This window comes from Lipotes vexillifer, unplaced genomic scaffold, assembly GCF_000442215.2.
Source record: "Lipotes vexillifer unplaced genomic scaffold, Lipotes_vexillifer_v1.1 scaffold903, whole genome shotgun sequence".
NCBI classification, from domain to species: Eukaryota; Metazoa; Chordata; class Mammalia; order Artiodactyla; family Lipotidae; genus Lipotes; species Lipotes vexillifer.
The window spans coordinates 1259785-1279236 of record NW_006791919.1 but is presented as its reverse complement, the minus strand read 5'-3'; the positions used below and the strand labels follow the sequence as shown (position 1 = coordinate 1279236).

The 19452-nt window shown below is 42.2% G+C and overlaps 1 protein-coding gene across 1 annotated transcript in view; it reads left to right on the top strand.

Annotated features, from left to right (window-relative positions):
- The window catches only part of MYO1B (myosin IB), a 187044-nt gene that overhangs the window by 33367 nt on the left and 134225 nt on the right, over window positions 1-19452 (top strand). Inside the window, 1 exon segment of the mRNA XM_007464958.1 lies at window positions 1210-1353. Coding sequence (XP_007465020.1) covers window positions 1219-1353 — 135 coding nt within the window. The 5' untranslated portion in view covers window positions 1210-1218.

The following is a 19452-nucleotide window of genomic DNA, read 5'->3' as shown; positions in this document are numbered from 1 at the left end:
GAGAGAGACACCACACACACACACACACACACACACACACACACACACACACACACACACACACACACACACACACACACACCTTGCCACACCACACACTCTCCTAAATTCAGATGGTTGAAAGAATTTTAGTACTCTTGACAGTGATCAGGTTTGAAGTCTTAGGCATTTAACATTCTGCTCTTGGGTGGCACCACGCACTTTAGAGTGGGAGTCCAGTGCTGCCTTTGCAGTGTGCCTGTGTTTTCCAATTGGTAGGCTTTCACATTGAGCTAAAAGGAAACTAGTATTTCTGGTCTATTCGTTGCATGTTAATTCGGTTTTGCTGTTCTAGCCGTGTGTCTGTTGGAATGAGCATTGAGAATATTGAGGTCACTCTTGGCAGGTTACATCATATAGGCAACCTTTGATTTTCAAGTGGGGTGTATTATTTTCTTTATAAGTCAGTGTTGACTCCTGGAATGAAATTTCTCCCCATAGATATAGTGTTTTAAGTGGTGATTTAAGTTCTTTTAGCACAAAATGTAACACACTCCTAGTTAACCATAAGCAGGATTTCTTAATCTACCTGAGCTTCCTTATCTTAAAATGGGGATAATGATAACAACCTACCTCATAGAGTTGTGAGGATTAAATTGATTAATGCATGGAAAGTTCTTGATACAGCATCTGATATGTGACAGAAGTACTCAGTAAATGTTAGCATCATTTTTTAAACATTATTTCCTGGGAAATGGCATTCTGCATTTCATCATGGAATACTGGGGGATGCCGTCTTCGGGCAGCAGGTTCCTGTGGGTTCAAGTCTGACATTGGTAGGCAAGGGCTAGTGGAAAGGGGTGGGTTGGGTTCTCTTGCTAGAGCTTTGCAACTTCTGGTTGGGGAGAGGAGATGGTCTACAGAAGAAAACGGTGACCCTGGCTTCCTAGTGGCTCTTTCTGTAGATGGACTTTGCTTGGATTGATGACTGGGAGGGAGGTTGGTTTGTGGCAGCAGGTTGGCAAGTGGGGCTTCTAGCAGCTTGGCAGTGACTGCAGCTCCCGCAGAGGCTTCTGACGTAGGTTTTGGGGGCGGGGGTGGGTTACAACATTGATGAGGCAGGTGAGGGCCGTTTGGAACTAGTAGTGTTTCATTTCTCCATTGGTGCCAAGAACCCATCTGAAATTATCTTGCTCGTTTATACTGTCCCCCTTTCCCTCTTTCTTACAGCAAGAGACTATGGCCAAAATGGAGGTGAAAACGTCACTTCTGGACAATATGATTGGAGTTGGAGATATGGTTCTTTTAGAACCTCTCAATGAGGAGACCGTCATCAACAACCTCAAGAAACGGTTTGACCACAATGAGATATATGTGAGTGTGCACTGGAGGTCATCTGGGGGGTTTAGACTTTGCATTTTGTGGCACAGAGCTGGCTTTTCTTCCTTAGACTCTTCTCTCTTTTTTCTGTTTGTTTATTGGAGTCCAGAGGTATTTGTTTACACCCTCAGAAAGAGTTTTGGGTTTGCTCATTTGGCACGTGAGTAATATCGCATTAGAGTCGAGTGAGTCTGCTTTCCACACTGTGTTTGTAGAGGGCTGACTGTGCAGAGTGTTGCCCTGGATGTCGGGGGTGTTCTAAAACAAGTGGAAGACCTAGTTCTGCCCTCGGAGGAACATGTATTCAGGAGGAAGTTGGAAATCCACAGGCGCCTTCTTGGATACCTTCATAAGATTAGCAGCCTGACCTTTGAGAAGCTACTCATTAAGATGCAAGGCAGTGAACCGTCAAAAAAGACATAAACCTTCTTAACATTTGTAGTTAGTAGAGACAGGAGCAAATTACCAGTTACGAATATGTGTTTAGTCCCTGGAGATTTGGGAATAGTCGTGTCCTGCTATACAAAAGTATCATGTCAGACACAAAAATGAAAACATATAAATATATACAGTAATAGAAATTTTATGTTGTAAAAATTCTTTATAAAGGATTTCATAGTGTTACTCTATTAAGTTTGTTAAATGTGTTTAAAACATGAGTAAAAAATGCTTTTATATATAGCTTTTCAGGAATTTGCATAAAGCACAGAAATTTGCATCTGTTCAGGTAGAGACATGTTAACTAAACCAAGGAGATGATTCCCTGTACCAACGGCTGAGAAGGAAGTGGATGGATGGGGTGGAAGTAGTTTTAATAGCTTCTGACTCGCTTCTGAGTTCCTTTCCCCTGTTTTGTCGTGTATCTGTGTCTAGACATGAATTGGATTATTGGGGCCATGCTTCATGTTTTTCTGTCTATCAGTGTGGGGACAGGAGGAGGAAATATAAGTAAATAAAACGAGAGAACGTACCTGATTATAACTTTGTAGAACTAACATATTTTTAAAAATTATATGCGAAGCTATATTTTATGTTGCCTATAGCTTTCCTTTCCAGATCGGCGATCACGTTTCAAGGATAATTTTGGATAATTAATTCTTTCTTTAAAATTTATTTGTTTTATTTTTGGCTGCACTGGGTCTTTGTTGCTGCGTGCGGGCTTTTCTCTAGTTGAGGTGAGTGGGGCCTATTCTTCATTGCGGTGCGTGGGCTTCTCATTGTGGTGGCTTCTCTTGTTGCAGAGCACAGGCTCTAGATGCGCGGGCTCAGTAGTTGTGGCCCGCGGGCTCTAGAGCGCAGGCTCAGTAGTTGTGGTGCACGGGCTTAGTTGTTCCGTGGCACGTGGGATCTTCCCAGACCAGGGCTCGAACCCGTGTCCCCTGCATTGGCAGGCGGATTCTCAACCACTGTGCCATGAGGGAAGCCCGGATAATTAATTTCTTAATGAAATAGGAGTCACCATCTGGGAACTGAACTTTCAGTCTTTCTTGATTTGATTGTTGGAGGTAGGGGGAGGTTGACAGTAACCTGAGATATATGGATACTGCTTTGGAAATATTAATTTGGTAACTGGCTACTAAACTAACTAAGAGATGTAGTTATGTAAACTGCTGATTCAGATGGAAGAGGTATAAAACGCCATTGCTGTAGAGCAGGTGAGAGGTGTTGTTTGGTTTGGCAGTGAGGCCCCGTGTCACCTTTCCTCAAAGTGTAGCAATTCAGCTTTCAGGTGGGAAAACATCATGGCTCTGCAGCTTTAATTGAAAATGTGGTCTGATAGCAAATAAAAGACAGACTTTAAACATTGGTCTTTGAGATGGAGATAGGAGGCATCAGATATATCCTAACCGACGCTGGCTGATCATTTTTCTTTCTGGCTCTAAGAGGCACAATTCACTTTCAGCTGAATTGAGAATAGGATGGAGAGTAGAACATTACATGCATTCAAATACCTGATTTGTTGTGCCCACTAAAAATAAAAGAATCTCCTTTTTAACAAAATGTCAAGTGTTAACATTCATGAGTCTTTAGCAGACGAACTCTCTGGGTTTAAGCCTTACATGATTTTATTTTCTGACTATTTTAGGAATGTTCTTTCTGGTATGAAACAAAAGCAGAAAATTGCTTTCTGCTTCCAGATATTCATATAATTAATGTTTTCCATGATACTTTGGGACTATTATTTCCATGAGATGTGTGCCTTCATTTTGTAACTTTAAACACGTCATATTGGAGGATTGGGCATTCTCTATTTTAAGCAAAAAAGAAAAAAAAAAATAGCTTATAGGGTAATGTGTGTAGTATGATCTTATTTTTTTTAATGGGGGTTTATGGATGTGTACATATGTTTGTATATTTGTATGAACGTAGAGAAAGCCATGCTAACTTTAGTACCATGCTAACTTTGGCATGGGTGGATTTAGGCATGCTAACTTTAGTGAGGTGGGTTGGGATATAGGGACGGGGAAGAGTTATTACTCTTTTAGACGTCAGTATTATAGGGCTTGTTAAGTCAAGTATGTATTGGTTTTGTAATTTTTTTTTTTTTTTTTTTTTTTGCGGTACGCGGGCCTCTCACTGTTGTGGCCTCTCCCGTTGCGGAGCACAGGCTCTGGAGGCGCAGGCTCAGCGGCCGTGGCTCACGGGCCCAGCCGCTCCGCAGCATGTGGGATCTTCCCGGACTGGGGCACGAACCCGTGTCCCCTGCATCGGCAGGCGGACTCTCAACTACTGCGCCACCAGGGAAGCCCTGGTTTTGTAATTTTAAAAAAATACTGTACAATAAATTTGATTACCCCACCTTACCCCATGTAACCCCACATGATGTATATACTACCCTTGGGAAATCTGTTTCTGGCCCTTATTCTGATAATCTTCCTGCTTTGCTTTTCTTCTTGGGTTGCTGAAAATTGTTCAGCTGATGCCAAAGGCCAAGTTAATGACACACAATATTTTACTATCTTGTATTTCACTTTGTTTTTTAATTCTTTCCCAGGAAGAGAAGGTACAGTTTTTAAAATTTTTTTATTATTTAGTCTCTGGTGTAGTCTCATAGCTTTACTTTATCCTGTAAAATTGTGTGATGGTCTCGAGTGATCCGTTATGCAAACATACTGAACAGTCATTTGTATGTTCAGAAGCCATGGTTGATAAGGGGGCCTGTGAACAGAGGGACACTTGGCTCAGACTTTAGAACTCTGGCTGTACCCAGAGCTTTTGCAACCTCTTGTGTGAGCCAGCTCTAGGTCAGGGGACCCTGTTCTTCCAACCTGCCCCCCACACCCCCGCTTTCACCACTATATCTAGAGGTAAGAAATAGTCTCTGCCTTCACAGCGTTCTCACAAGATAAGAGTTATCAACTCTCTAGAGTATTTATAACCCCTAGTGATCCTCTGGATCTCCAGCCAGCTGAATCTGGAAGTGGAATCCCTGGCGATCCTGTCATACTAAACCTGCAGCTCTGGGTAGGCCAATGAGTCACACGTTCTCCTCAAACTACTGACTGTGGCCAGGTGACCAGAATGAGCTGAATGGCTTAAGAAAATGATGTCTGCTCCTAGGATTGTCGGAGGGTCAGTTTTTTCCAAAGTAGGTGGGTTGTGTGTAAGTAGGTTGAATACTCTACTAAATGTCTCTATCAGCGTGTTAGGAAGAGGGAAGGGCAGTGGATGCTGATGAGGCCCTCTGCTGTAACCCCGTCACAGGCTTGTAACCCCGTCACAGGCTTGGTAGGGAATTCGATAGTGAAGTGGTTTTATTGGTGTTGCTACCATGCTGAAGGATATGTTCCATGAGAAGCATTTATGATTGGAATTCTAAGCTTCAGGTGCACCCAAAGGCACGCTTCTCAAGACTTTTCTCCTGGAGAACTCCTTATGGTAGAGAAGAGTAGGGACTTCCCTGGCGGTCCAGTGGTTAAGACGCCACGCTTCCATTGCAGGGGGCACAGGTTCAGTCCTTGGTCAAGGAGCTAAGATCCCGTATGCCGCATGGTGTGGCCAAAAAAAAAAAAAAGAAGAGTAAACTGGGCCCTGGGGTGGGTAGTTGAAGTCTGTCCACTTTAGGGAAATACTGTTGAAGTCTTTGCTTCCAAAGTCATTCAAAGTTTTATTCTATTCTGTAATGCATATCATATGGTTTTGTTTTAATCTACTCTACTCTTTGCAGCCCTTCTTTGAATAAGAAGTATATTTGGTGCTGACAGGTAGTTGTAGTTTGTTTTCTATCTGAATTGTCAGGTTGGGGATCATCTAGATATAAGAGGTCTGATATAAGATCCAATTTTAGGATCTTATGTTAGACTGCTTGTAGTTGTAAGAGGACTGCTTTGAAAGTCTAGTAAAAATTGTCTTGATTTTTAGAAGTTGGTACTAGAATTAGGATCCCCATAAAAATAGGATCCAGTACTTTTACGAAAGATAGTAAAGTGCATGCTTCAGGGTTATGTCTTCTTTGCTTTGAGTTGGGTTCACACACTTGTTTAAAAAGCCCAGAGTTGGTTCAACACCCTGTCTGTAGCCAGGCAGAGTCTCTAAATCTGAGACAGTTCCAGATGTTGACCTGGTCCTTGCGGGAAGGCTGTTCCATTGGAGATGGAGGTGGATCAGGTACGAATAGATAGAGGGAATGTTGGCCCAGTGGGGTAACACGCAGGGTCAGAGACTGTTTGCTTTGATTCCTCACTCTTGGCCGAGTGCAGTGCAGGCTGGGCCCAGCTGCGGGACGTGCTCCAGCAGTCTCTGTGGGGTCAGTGGTGGGAAATGCCGGTTGTGACATTCCTAAGCGCCGCTCTTCTGTATTCTTTCTGTCCTTTGTCAGAGCTTCTTCTGGCCTCCCTACCCCCGTCCACAGCCAGATGGGATGGTGGCAGGATTTCATGTGAACTTGGTATGCAGGAGACCCAGCCAGACGTGATTCTGTTTTTAGGGTGACTGGGCAGGACTGTGGTTCCGTTCAGGAACAGGAAAGCTGCAATTTAAGCAAGAACAAGGCCCAGGGCAAATTTGGAAACTAAAGAACCAAGGTGTCCATTCTCTGACAGGAAGTATTTTTGGTACTAGCAAGTAGATTTAGTTTGTTTTCTATCTGAATTGTCAGGTGGGGATCATCCAGATATAGAGGTCTGAATTAGTCCAATTTTAGGATCTTAAGTTAAACTACTTGTAGATATAAGAGTGACTGCTTTGAAAGTCTAGTAAAAATTGTCTTAATTTTTAGAAGTTGGTAGTAGAATTAGGATCTCCGTAAGGATGGCATCCAATACTCTTATGAAAAATATTCAAATGTAAGTACAATATATTTGGTTTAAAATATTGGAAAGTAAATGAAAATAATACTAGTTAACATTTATTTGACTAATAATAGAAAAGGAAGGTGCTTATATTGACATCCTCGGATAAAAGGTAGAGAGTAGACCAAGGGTCCTTGCTTTGTTTCTCTTATCTGCCTTAACTCAGGGACAGGCAGGAAAGAGTTCCTTGGTCGGGGCTGGAGGTGGTCTTCGGGCTGTCTGTCTTTTCCTACTTAGAATTTTATATGAAACGCTCAGAGGACAACTAGTATTGCTAGGAATAGCCCTTCTGAGCTGAAGATTCAGTAAGTTTTGTGACCCTTTAGAGGTTCTTTTAGAATAAACAGTTATATTGTGGAAACACAGGAAAAAATAATTTGGATACTGTTTGAAACAACCAATGAGATTATAAGTAAAATATGTAAATTTTTAATGCACCCAAGTCAGCCACAAAATTATAAGGGTGCTGGCTGAGCACAATAAATGGGGTAAACATAAAAAAAAATACTAGTTAACATTTATATATTTATTTGAAGTGTCAAAACCACTTTTCATTTGTATACATGAAAATTCCTACCTTTTGGGGGGGATAACATTATTCCTGAGAATTTAGTATAAATGGTGTATTAGTTTTCTCTTGCCGCAGAATAGATTGCCCCAAACTTAGTGACTTAAAATAACATACATGTATTATCTGACTCTTTCTGTGGGACAGGCATTCGGGCATGGCTTAGCTGGGTCCTCTGTTTGGGGTCTCACCAGGCTGTCATCAAGGTGTCAGCCAGGACTGCAGTCTTGTTAGGGGCTCGGCCCTTTTCCAAGCTCACGGTGCTGTTGGCAGAGAGTAGGGCTGGAGTTCATATGCCCAGCTTAGTGTTATTCCTACCCAGATGTTCTCTAAATTTTTTTCTTTTTAAAATTTCCTTTAAACAGCCTTTAAAAAATTACACAAGTAACAAATGCTTTTGGAAAAAAAAAAATGAGATAGCATAGGGATACATAACATAAAAATGTAATTTTCTTATCTCAGCCTTAAAAAAATCACACAAGTAACAAATGCTTTTGGGAAAAAAACGTAACATAAAAATGTAGTTTTCTTATCTCAGTACCCCAGTCCCATTTCCAGAAGTAGTGGTAGTTGGGTGGGTGATCTTCCAGATTATGTAAGTTTGATTAAAAATTAAATTTTTTTTGGTTTTAGAGTCGGAAGTAGAAGGTTCTCCTTCATCTAGGTGGATGGGCCTTTACCCAGAGAACCCAGGCCCAGCAAATTTGAGTGAAACAAGAACCTTCTTTAATGCCACCTCCCCTCCCACCTTGACCAATTAGGGGAAGGACGACAGACTCCTGAGCTGGTGAAATGAAATGCCTAGACTTGACTGTGTATGAGGGGTTCACCAAATGCAGACTCAGCCTGCGCGGCTCGTTGAAAAGGTAGACAATTAAGGAAACATGGAGAACAAATTGTGTGTGTTTTCAAGAGTGTAGCTTTGGTTTTTGGAATGGAGTCACAGCATTAGGGGGCTGGATAGAGCTGGGGAACAACAGCAGATCATGAGGCTGTTGTGTCTAGTTTCGGAGCACAGTCTATCTCTTGGACAGTTTGTAATACTTTTCAAAACAATCATTTTTGGTAAAAGCTTGCCAGTTTCAACCTGTCCAAGCTCCCTTAAAACCTTTGGTGATTGGAAAAATTCTTCCTCTTAGAACTTGCAAAATGGCATGAGTTTCTCTGTTATCTGCCAAGCTTAGGGAGTTCATGCAGGCACTATATAGTACTTGATATATTTGAATAATATTTATAATATATTAATTGAAATGTTCTGATTGAAGCTGTACTTGAAGTTCGATTTGGAGGAAATTAAGGCCCAACTTCAGGTCTGCAGAGGTGTCATCTTTTGGTGGCAGTGTGGTGGGTACTAGGAAGCAAAGACCTGAGCTCCAGTCCTGGCTCCGTTACTTACCATCTGTGAGACCTGGAACAAGTACTTTAACTCCTAGGAGAGTGTTTTCTTATTGGTAAAATGATAAACAATGACAGTTAACACATATTAAGTCCTTATTGGTACAATATGCTATTCTAAGCACTTTACATGTACTTGTTTATTTAAGTTTTACTAGAGTCCTATGCACTGAAGGTTTTCAAATTATCTTCATTTTACATATGAGGAAACTGAGGCTCAGAAAGGCTAAGTAACCTGTCCAAGGTCACACAGCGAGTAGGTGGTGGAGCTGGGATTCATATCCAGGAAGTCTGGCTCTGTAGTTCATGCTCTTAATAATGGTCCTGCTAAGTTTACGCAGTTACCGTGTGCATCAGTGATACCACTAATTGGAAAGCATTCTCAGCCTAGAAAGTGCTGTTCAACATAACTGAGTATGATACTGAGTGTACAGGTTTTGGAGCAAGGCAGCCTCAACAGCCCAGACAAATAATTGAAGAGATAATCCGTATTCCTGTCGCGTGTTGAGTTCGCATTCAGCAGTGCAGCGAAGTGAGCTAGTGTGGCAGGGAACAAGTGCATTCAGTTCTGAAGTCCTAGGTGCTCTCTAGTCAAAGAAAAGTGATAGCAACCGTTAGGATGGTGTGTTCCTCTCTGGAAGGTGGGAGACGATCTTGGGAGGAGATGGGTTTTCATCCTGTTCACTGGATGGCAGGTGATTGATAGCTGCACAAGGTCCTTTACCTTTAAGAGCACATAGTAGAGGGACTTCCTCCCTGGTGGTCCAGTGGTTAAGACTCCGTGCTTCCACTGCAGGGGGCACAGGTTTGATCCGTGGTCGGGGAACTGAAAGCCTGCATGCCGCAGGGCACAGCCAGGAAAAAAAAAAAAAAAAGCACAGAGTAGAGGAGGAAGAAGCAATTCACCACAAGAGCCATGTGGCTAATTCATGCGGCTGATTCACCCCTCCCCTCTACATACACATCTCTTTCTGCTCTTAGATCTATAGTACAGATAAGTATTAATGATAATCCTAATTTCTAAAGAGAGGCTGTTTTGTGCATCCAACTTTGTTGTGGCATATTGGGCAAGGCATGGGCCTTTGGCAGACAGACCAAGGTTGTGTCTCGGTCACTCACAACCACTGTGACCATTGAAGTAATTGAGGGTCAGTTCTCTCATCTGTAAAATAGGCATCATGATGCTTATCTTGTTGAGTTGTTTTGGAGATTAAGGGGCATTTAATTAAATTAATTAATTTATTTGTTTTTGCGGTACGCGGGCCTCTCACTGTCGTGGCCTCTCCCGTTGCGGAGCACAGGCTCCGGATGCGCAGGTGCAGCGGCCATGGCTCACGGGCCCAGCTGCTCCGCGGCACGTGGGATCCTCCCGGACCGGGGCACGAACCCGTGTTCCCTGCATCGGCAGGCGGACTCTCAACCACTGCGCCACCAGGGAAGCCCCTAAGGGGCATTTTAGCCCGGTGCTTGACATATAGTTGGAATGGAGTACCTGACCACATGACCATCTGAAAAACTTGGAAACCCAGCATGACTTTTCTTCAAGATTTCAGACCCTGAGCTTTTCTTATAATTAGAACTTTCTCTCTCTCCCCTTCCCTGACTCTCTTGTTGCCTCTCCCTTCCCTGCCTTTTTCCCTACCCCCTCCTACTTTGGTATTCATTACACAGATTTCATTTTTGTTGGATTACTACTTTCAATTAGCCACATAATATTATTTTCAAGACTTGTAGCTGGTAGCATACATGTAACACAGGACCACTCTGTACCTTTAGTTAAGAGACTCTTATTAGGTCTAGAGAATGATACATATTTGGAAAATACTTGTTCCTTACAGAGCAACAAAGATAAGGTAGTATTGTGTTATCCTGCTCTGAAATAAAGGCTGCCCGAAATGATATTTTTAGCCGGTATTTCGGCGTGGCATAGAACTCATATATAGTTCTTTAATTCATAGTCTGAAATGACTGGCAGCACAGGAACAAAGGATTATAATATGATGGTAGTTAAGGCATGTCTCAGACTACACTGACAGGGACCATGCCTGACAAGCTTGCCTGATCTAAGGCCAGTGATTTAGCACAGCATAGATAAAAAGATGAATAGGGCTTGAATCTCTCCTCAAACTTTGAGTTGAGAAATACTGAAAAAAATAAAATACCAACAGAAGCAGACGCCAGCAGTCATGATGTGGTGAGGCCATGATGGGCCATGTGTAGGCAGAGACTGTGAATAAGAGTCTTTGCAACAAGCCAGCTTTGGAGCAGAAAGTGAGAAGACCAGTCAGTAGCAAGCCCAGAGGAAGCAGAAATGTGAGTAGGGGATGAGCACATTGATAGTGGGACTGGAAAGAAAGTCTTCACAAACTTGTGTTGCTTTGTTCCATAATGTGGCCTCACAGCCATCCATACTGACTTTTGGGTCCCAGCTTTTCTTGTAGCTCGGTAATGGGTTCCTCGGTATGTGATTATCACAGTAAAACCTTCAGTACTTAATGTAACTTGAGGGCATCTCTGTGCCCAGCAGCTGACAGAGCCTGACAAATCATACTTCTCTATTCTTGCATCACAGACCTTGGTGTAGAGCTTTGGCGTGAAACTGCCTCTGCCACTACTTGTGAGACCTTGGGCAAGTCTTTAAAACCTTCTAATGCCTTTAGTTTCTTCCTCTGTGAAAATTAGGCTGTCATTATTGGTTATATGTATCACAAATCTGTTCTTAGATGGGGGTGTGAGATGTATGTCTGAATTCCACTGTTTTAGATTTAAGACCCAGATAGAAGCCTAAATCAATTATTGACCTTATGTTTGTAATTTTTCACTTAGGCAGTTTGTCACAATTTTGAACTGTGTCTGAAAAACCAAGCAGAGCGTATGGTAGACCAAACTGTGTCTTTAAAAAAACAATTAAGACAAAAGCCCTCTTCAGGGGAATTTGGGAAATCTTACAGATGGCTAAATTAAAAATGCTGCGACACATAATGTCTTGATGTCTTGTGATCAGATTCCCAGGATCCGAGACCCAAGAAGAGGGTGAATTCCTCTGTGTGAAGTGAATAGCATGTTGTCATTTCTGAAGATTCCACCAGCTTGTCTTGTATAGCCGTTTTCCCAGTATCCCAGGCTTTTCCTACTAGCTTCATTAAGACCATACGTACCTCATGTGCCCCTCTGATAACTCATCCATTCCCTGTATACAGAGAGAATTTGGTAAGACTTCAGCATCATAGGACTCCTCCATGAATTTAGCTGAGATACTAATGTGTATTGTAGGCTTTTGAGTCCTGATTTGGCTATTTACTGTGGCCAAAAATTCCAGTAGAGCCAAATTCACAGTGGGTAACATTTATGAGATGCTTGCTGTATGTGTCAGGTGGTTCGTGCTTTAACGCACAATCTCATTTAATCCTCAGATTAGACAGGAGGAACCAGTATCGTCCTCCTTGTCCAGATGATAAAACTGGGATTTGGAGAGGTTCAGTAATGTGCCCAGGTTCACACAAAACTGAAAAGCTTTGCCAGATAACTTGGAGCTAATGTTTACACGATATTTCAAATACATTTGAAGCCTTGTCATACTGTATGACATAGAATCTGAGCAAAGAGCTCAGAAACACTTAAGTCAGGATGACTTGGGTTCAAGTTTAGTCAGTTTCATCATCTAACCCCCTCACCCCACACACTGACTTTTACTTCAAAATTGCTCTCAGACTGAAGCTCAGACTGCTCACTCTGACATTTGAGGCTGTCTGAAATTTGATTCCAGTCTTACTTTCTAAGCTGTTACTCACAGGAGGTCTTTGCTTGAGGCAAGCTGTTTCATCCCCTGTGTCTGAAATGTGGTTGGGTGGGCCTTTAGGCTGCTATCCATGTTTTAATCCATGTTATAGCCTGTGTAGAATTTCCTTTTTTTTTTTTAAGGCTGAATAATATTCCATTGTATCTGTACACCGTACTTTGTTTACCCATTCATCCGTCAGTGGGCACTTGGGTTACTTCTGCCTTTTGGCAGTTGTGAACAGTGCTACAGTTGAACCTGGGTGTACAGATATCTGCTTTGAGTCTCTAGCAATTCATACTTAAAAAAAAAATACTTTTGAAGAATACAACTATCCTAGCGAAAATTTTTTACAAAGGGCAGGGTTCAACTATGACCTAAAAACCAGAATCTCAGGCTTCCCTGGTGGCGCAGGGGTTGAGAGTCCGCCTGCCGATGCAGCGGACACGGGTTCGTGCCCCGGTCCGGGAAGATCCCACATGCCGCGGAGCAGCTGGGCCCATGAGTCATGGCCGCTGAGCCTGTGCGTCCGGAGCCCGTGCTCCACAACGGCAGAGGCCACAACAGTGAGAAGCCCGCGTACCGCAAAAAAAAACAACAAAAAAACAACAAAAAAACCCCAGAATCTCATATGCTGCTCTTCGGTGGAATGTTACTTTATCCGAATCTTGCCCATCCTTTTAGACCTGCCCAAATCCTGTGACTTCTCCGGAGCATTCTTGGACCTCTGCAGTTGACAGTGACCTTTCCTTTCTTTAAACCCAAAGCACTCCTTTAGGGAGTAAGAAAAGAAAGACTAATGCACTCATTTAGCTAGGAATCACTTAAATCCTGTTGCATCTGTTTTTGTGCCTACGGCGGTTAACCCTTAAATTTTATGTTTTATGATATAAAAGTCTCACCTCCTAAGCTCTATTATAATCTCCCAGGGACACAGGCCACAGGAGTGTCCTGTATTTTCACTATGCCTAAGATGATGTTATGCATAAAGAAGGCTCTTGATAAATTTTTTGCTTGCTTGTTAAATGGTTGTAGCCTAAATTCAGTCAAGGAAATCAATGCGGTTGTGCAGCCGCGTGAAGGGTTATTTTTACCTGAGTCCTGATCCATCCTGGATTTGAACTATTATTACTTTTGAGGTGAAAGAAACGTGGCTTGGAGACTGGGACTTGGAGAACTCCAACATATTCTTGAATATTTTTTGATGACATTTTAGACTAAATACTTAGCTTTAAGTAAGGTATTTAAATAAGCATCACCTGTTGCATTGCCACCTTCCTGATTCATTTCTCTGAAGTTAAAGGATGATTGTGACACAACGCCTTGCATTTCTTCAAGAGGTAGGCACAACTTTATGTGCTGGGATAAACATTGAAAAAAAAATTCTTTTCTGTTGAGATAAAAAAATTTCCCTGTAACTAGAAGATCTTTTCTTCCCCTTTTTTGTTTATTCCTGGTGGTATAAGGATTTCAGCATTCTGCAGATAGTCAAAAGGGAGGCTTCTGCCCAACAGAGTAGCTCTCTATTACACAGAGGCGAAGACGCCCATGTAAGGCGTTGTACAAGTTGCTGTGATGAGGTGTTCTTGGCCACTTTTTGCCAAAGCTTTCCAGGCCTGACAGCATGGCTTGTGTGCTCTAATGAAAAGAGAACAGATTCTTGGCTCCTGGTCCTGATTCCACTTTTGTTAGATAATGTGGTCATACCACTTAACTTCTTTGTGCTCCATTGTTATGGACATTGAAATGGAGACTTCATTTCTATCTCATGGGGATTTAGGAAGAGTTTAGTAAAAAGGTGCTTCAGTGTATATTATGTATCAGAACTTTAATAACTCTGGGGATGAGTTTTTAAGAAACTGCAGTGACGATTTGTAAACAAATTGCCAAAAGTCATTCTGAAGAAAATAAGAAGCTGGTAGATAGGCAGATGGGATGCCTAGTTAGAGTCTCAACAGAGCAGGGGCTTTACAAATAGTTTGGAAGAATTTGATATTTGGAGAGAAGCCTCCAAGTACTCATCATGGTGAAAAGAAGTCATTATAGGATTTCCTTATGTGTATTTTATGGTTTAGTTATAATTTTATTTTCAATTTCGTTGAAATATAAACTTTCAGGGTTAGGGCTTCTTAAGGTCTTAATGTTGCCCTGGGAAGAACTATGGTATGAAAGATGTGAAAATCTTGTGACTTTCCTGTTGTGTACTAACGTTTCGTTTACCTGGCATTGTGGAGGAATGTGTGTACAGTACTGCATAGTGAAGATGCACAAAGTATTAAGACTGTGCTTCACTATTTAACTTGAGCTAAACAAGTGTTTTTAGTTGGATATCTTTCCAAAATGTATTTATTGCATATGTCCTTGTCATCAAAAACAGAATACTGTCTCTCTCATTTTGGCCCTTGATTGTTAGGCCGTGTTCTGAATTCAGTGCTGTAATAAGGCACTCAGGGCCCACTGAGCTGAGCTGCTGGCTCTTATTCTGAACAACTCTTCATTTTTATACTTTTAGAATTATCTTGATCACTTCTTACTCCTTTCTTTCCTTCTCTGTCTCTTTTTTATCCTTTTTCTGTCTCTTTTTCCATTAGTGGCCGTTGTTTCTTTGCTTAGGGTGGGAGCTTTTAACCTGGTATATTAACTGTATGCAAACTTTTATGTGCATATTATATGTGTGTTTTTTGGGGGGAGAAGGTTCATAGCTTTCATTGGCCTCTCAGAGCCATCAACAACTAGAAAAAGATTAAGAAGTGCTCTGTGGCAGTATTTTTTAAACTGCAAGCTTCAGCCATTAAGTGATGAAAACCATTTAGTGGGTTAGGACCAGCAGTTTTAAAACATTTTGTAATGAATAGAATTGAACAAAGGATATCAGTACATTGCACATGATATTTATGATTTTGTGAAACTTATTTCATACATATGTATACACATGTGTATGTAAATATACACTCAAACACACATACTTGGTTGTGATGCAAATTTTATTTTTTACAGTGAGTCATAGGCAAACATTTGAAACATACTCTGCCACGAGAAGGCCCCAATTTACAGATGTTGCCGCTGTTTCTCTGTAGTGTGCTGAGCTGCCATGTGCCAAGTTTATTATAAATGTGGCTGAAATGAAAGGGTAGCCAGAAGAATTTTCTTTTGTTTTTGAAATGTTCACAGAATTAATTACATAGGACAATTTAAAGGGGACGGTAAAATAGAAGATAGGCCAGCAGCGACACTAGCGTGGTTGCTGCATTTGAAAGTAACCTGGTCCTGTGAGTCCTGAGGGTGAAGGCCACAAGCAGTGGTTTTTAACTCTGGTTACACGTTTCCGGGGAGACTGTATGAGGTGCAGATGCCTGGCCCTTCTCCCGACCATTGAAATAGAATCTCTGAGGATGGGGTTCTGGAAGAACTTTCTTATAGAATGAAATGCGTGATCCTTGGGTTATATATCTGTCAGGGACCTTTCCTCTGGCTTCTGGATTGTGGTCTGGAGAGTGGCGGTTGCTGGATGACCATCCTCCAGAAAAGACTTCCGTTTTCACTGTAATCACAGTAGGAGCACTCCAGTATTATTTGGTTATTCACAAGGCATCTGTTCTGGAATTCTAGAGATATCTGAAATATGAAGACAGGGATTGTTTTGACTTAGGAGTGTTTGTACATTCTTGGTTTAGTGTCTGCCCTTGAGAAGTGAAAGATAAACTTGTTAATTGAATATGCCATTTGTAGAAAGGTAGAGCCTTTCCTTTCCCTCTTCCCGTTTCCTTTTCTCTTCTTCTTGTCCCCTCCCCTCCCCTCCTCTCCCCTCCCCTTTCCCCTCCTAGATGTCAGAGGCTGGTTCCGCAGGGTGGTGAGAGTGGAGGTGGCCTTCTGTTGTCAGGGTGGTGTGCACGCTTCAGGACTTGGGGTGCTGGGGTCCGGAGCATGGAGGTTGTGAACTAGTATGGCCGGGATGGCTAGGAGGTTGTTTCCACTGAGGAAATAAGTACATTGATTGAGCTCATCCATCCGTCGAGGGTCATGAGAGCCAGACTTGTCTCTGTTGGAGAAGGTAGATAGAACCTAATCGCTAAGTAGTCTTTGCCGTTATGAGAAAGGAGTCCTTTTTGGTGTGATCAGCCTAATAGAAGAGCAGGCTCCGGATTCCAGTAGGAGTTGCTCTGTGAGCCATTTGGGACATAGGGACCAGGTGGAATGTGAGCGCAGCCCAGAAGTGGTCTGGTGGGAATGAGCTAAGCTGCTGGAGGCCTTTTGTGGGCTCTCTCACTGGCACCATCCGAGTCCGCAGTAGCTCGTTGGTGCTGGACCCAGTACATACCTACCTCTTATTTCCAGTCGAGTGAGTGAGTGGAATTCTAGAGGGTAAGAGGCGGATCCTCTTTGCTGCTCCCTTTTGTAAAGGTTTACAATGCTTTTCTTTCTTTTGTTTTCTGGGTTTTTTTCTCCTTGGCATATTCAGAATAAAAAGGACACGTAATGCCCAGCTCTTTTACGCACATACTAAAGTTTAAGAAACTGTGTCTTACCTCCAGCTTCTTTATTCCAGTGGTTACTTAATGATTTAGTTTAGGATCTTTTTTAGAGCATGATGCAATAAGAAAATACTGACTTTAAATTGTATACAGTTTCTTGTTAAAAAAATAATTAAGTACGGTCAGCCCTTGGTCTGTGGGTTCCTCACCCACAGATCCAATCAACCACAAATCAAAAATATTCATGGGAAATATTCCAGAGAGTTCCAAAAAGCAAAACTTGAATTTGCCATGAGCCAACAATTATTTACGTAGCATTTACATTGTATAAGGTATTATAAGTAGTCTAGAGATCATTTAAAGTACACGGGAGGGAGGATGTGTGTAGATTACATGCAAATACTATGCTGTTTTATAGAAGGCATCCTTGTTTGAGCATCCTTGGACTTTGGTCAGTCTCTGCAGGTGGTCTTGGAACCAATCCCCCAGGGATACTGAGGGACAGATGTATATCATTTATAAGCCCAAATGTTAATTGATGTAAAAATGAACTGTCTGGTCACTATTGTTCTGCTCCCTGGAAAGGAGGTTTAATTTGTTATTGCAGTTACTTGAATGTAGAGTAGATAGCTGCCTAAAACTGGAATAGGATGGTAAACTCCACCCAGCCTATCAGCTGCTTCCAGGAGTATCTTTTTTTTAAAGAAGATGTTGGGTGTAGGAGTTTATTAATTAATTTGTTTATTTTTGCTGTGTTGGGTCTTCGTTTCTGTGCGAGGGCTTTCTCTAGTTGCGGCGAGCGGGGGCCACTCTTCATCGCGGTGCGCGGGCCTCTCACTGTCGCGGCCTCTCTTGTTGGCGGAGCACAGGCTCCAGACGCGCAGGCTTGGTAGTTGTGGCTCACGGGCCTAGTTGCTCCGCGGCATGTGGGATCCTCCCAGACCAGGGCTCGAACCCGTGTCCCCTGCATTGGCAGGCAGATTCTCAACCACTGCGCCACCAGGGAAGCCCCAGGAGTATCTTTTGTGTCTCAGAGAAAGGAGACTTGTGACTATGAACATTTGAGTTATTCTGTTGGCAGATGTGGGACTATTTAAGTCTTTGACTAATGCACATAGAACCTTCAAGGAAGAAACCCATAAACAGCAAGGGCATGTATCATACAGTACAGGACAAACCTACTAGGAGTTCAAGATTAGAGGATGCATATCTGAAACATATAAAGTGGAATGGAGAGGGAGAGCACAGTTTCCTTTACTGTTTGTTTATTCAGATTGATAAAGCTTGTCCTGCTTGTCCCTTTTTCTTACTTGTTGAGCCGTGTTGGTGTATGCATAACCCCCAGTTAATTGCATAAAACAGCGACCATCTATTTGCACACAGTTCTCTGGGATATAGCAATATAGGCTGAGTTCAGCTTGGTATGACTTCTGCTGGTCTCCCCTGGGATCGTGAATGTGGCTTTAGGCATTTGGTGGCCTAACAGGGGCTGGATGGTTTAGAATGGCCTCACTCATGTGTCTGATGGTTGTCAGGCTGTGTAGTTCAAGCCCTTGTCTTTCCGTGTGACCTCTCCAACAGTCTAGCTCGGGTTCATTTGCATCATGGCTTCTAGTGTCAGTCATAAGGGTGGGGGAGGGGCAACATCCTAATACACAAATGCTCAAGCCTCTGCTTGTATCTCATCTTATAATGTCCCTTTGGTCAAATCAGTCACATAGACAAGTCCAGACTGACGGGGTGGAGGATAAACTCTGTCTCTTGATAGAAGGAGTGGCAGAGTCACATTTCAAAGGTTTTGCATAAAGGGGTGGTAGGAATTGTTCCAGCCATCTTTGCAAACAGTCTACCACAGTCGGACAAGGAACCCGAGGTGGGAAGGATATAGTTGAAGGGTTTGTTTGGTGGTTACACGTGGCATATAGGTTCAATAAAATATTAGGCACTGTATGGCAGCGTACTCGGTATTATATTTCAACAGAAGAATAGTTGTGTGAAAGTGGTTTGTACCATCCATGTTCTTAGTGATGAATGGATTCTGTGCATATTAGTCATTCAGTTAAATATTTATGGGACATTATTCATGGGCCAGCCCTGTTCTAGGTGATAGGAAAACAGCTGGGGAGAAAAGCACACACAATTCAGTATGTATAAAAGTCCCAAGTAACAAAGAGAAATTTAAAACTTAGTAGTGTGGCTTTTGATTTTGGGTTTGAGGCAGCTGAGTTTGTTCTCCATGCAAGAATGCCACACAGGCAGATTTTCATCAAGAATTTAGCCGCCCGTGAAATTTGGTTTTAAAGAGCAACTTGGTAACTGGTTTCTCTGCTAACAGCAAATATGTATTTTAATTATTGTATTCAAGGAACTACCTTAAAAAGGGAGATCATGTACTTTTCTACTAAAGAAGGCTGATCTTTCAATCAACAGATATTAAAGGAATAAATCAATTATTGTATTCTCATATCTACCAATCTAAGTAATTCTAGTCTATTAGTTATAAGCTGTTCAGACAGTTATTCAGTCTCTAGCATCTCCCATCTACTTGCCCAGGTGGGTTGGACTGTGAAGAAACCTTTCTGGAAGAGT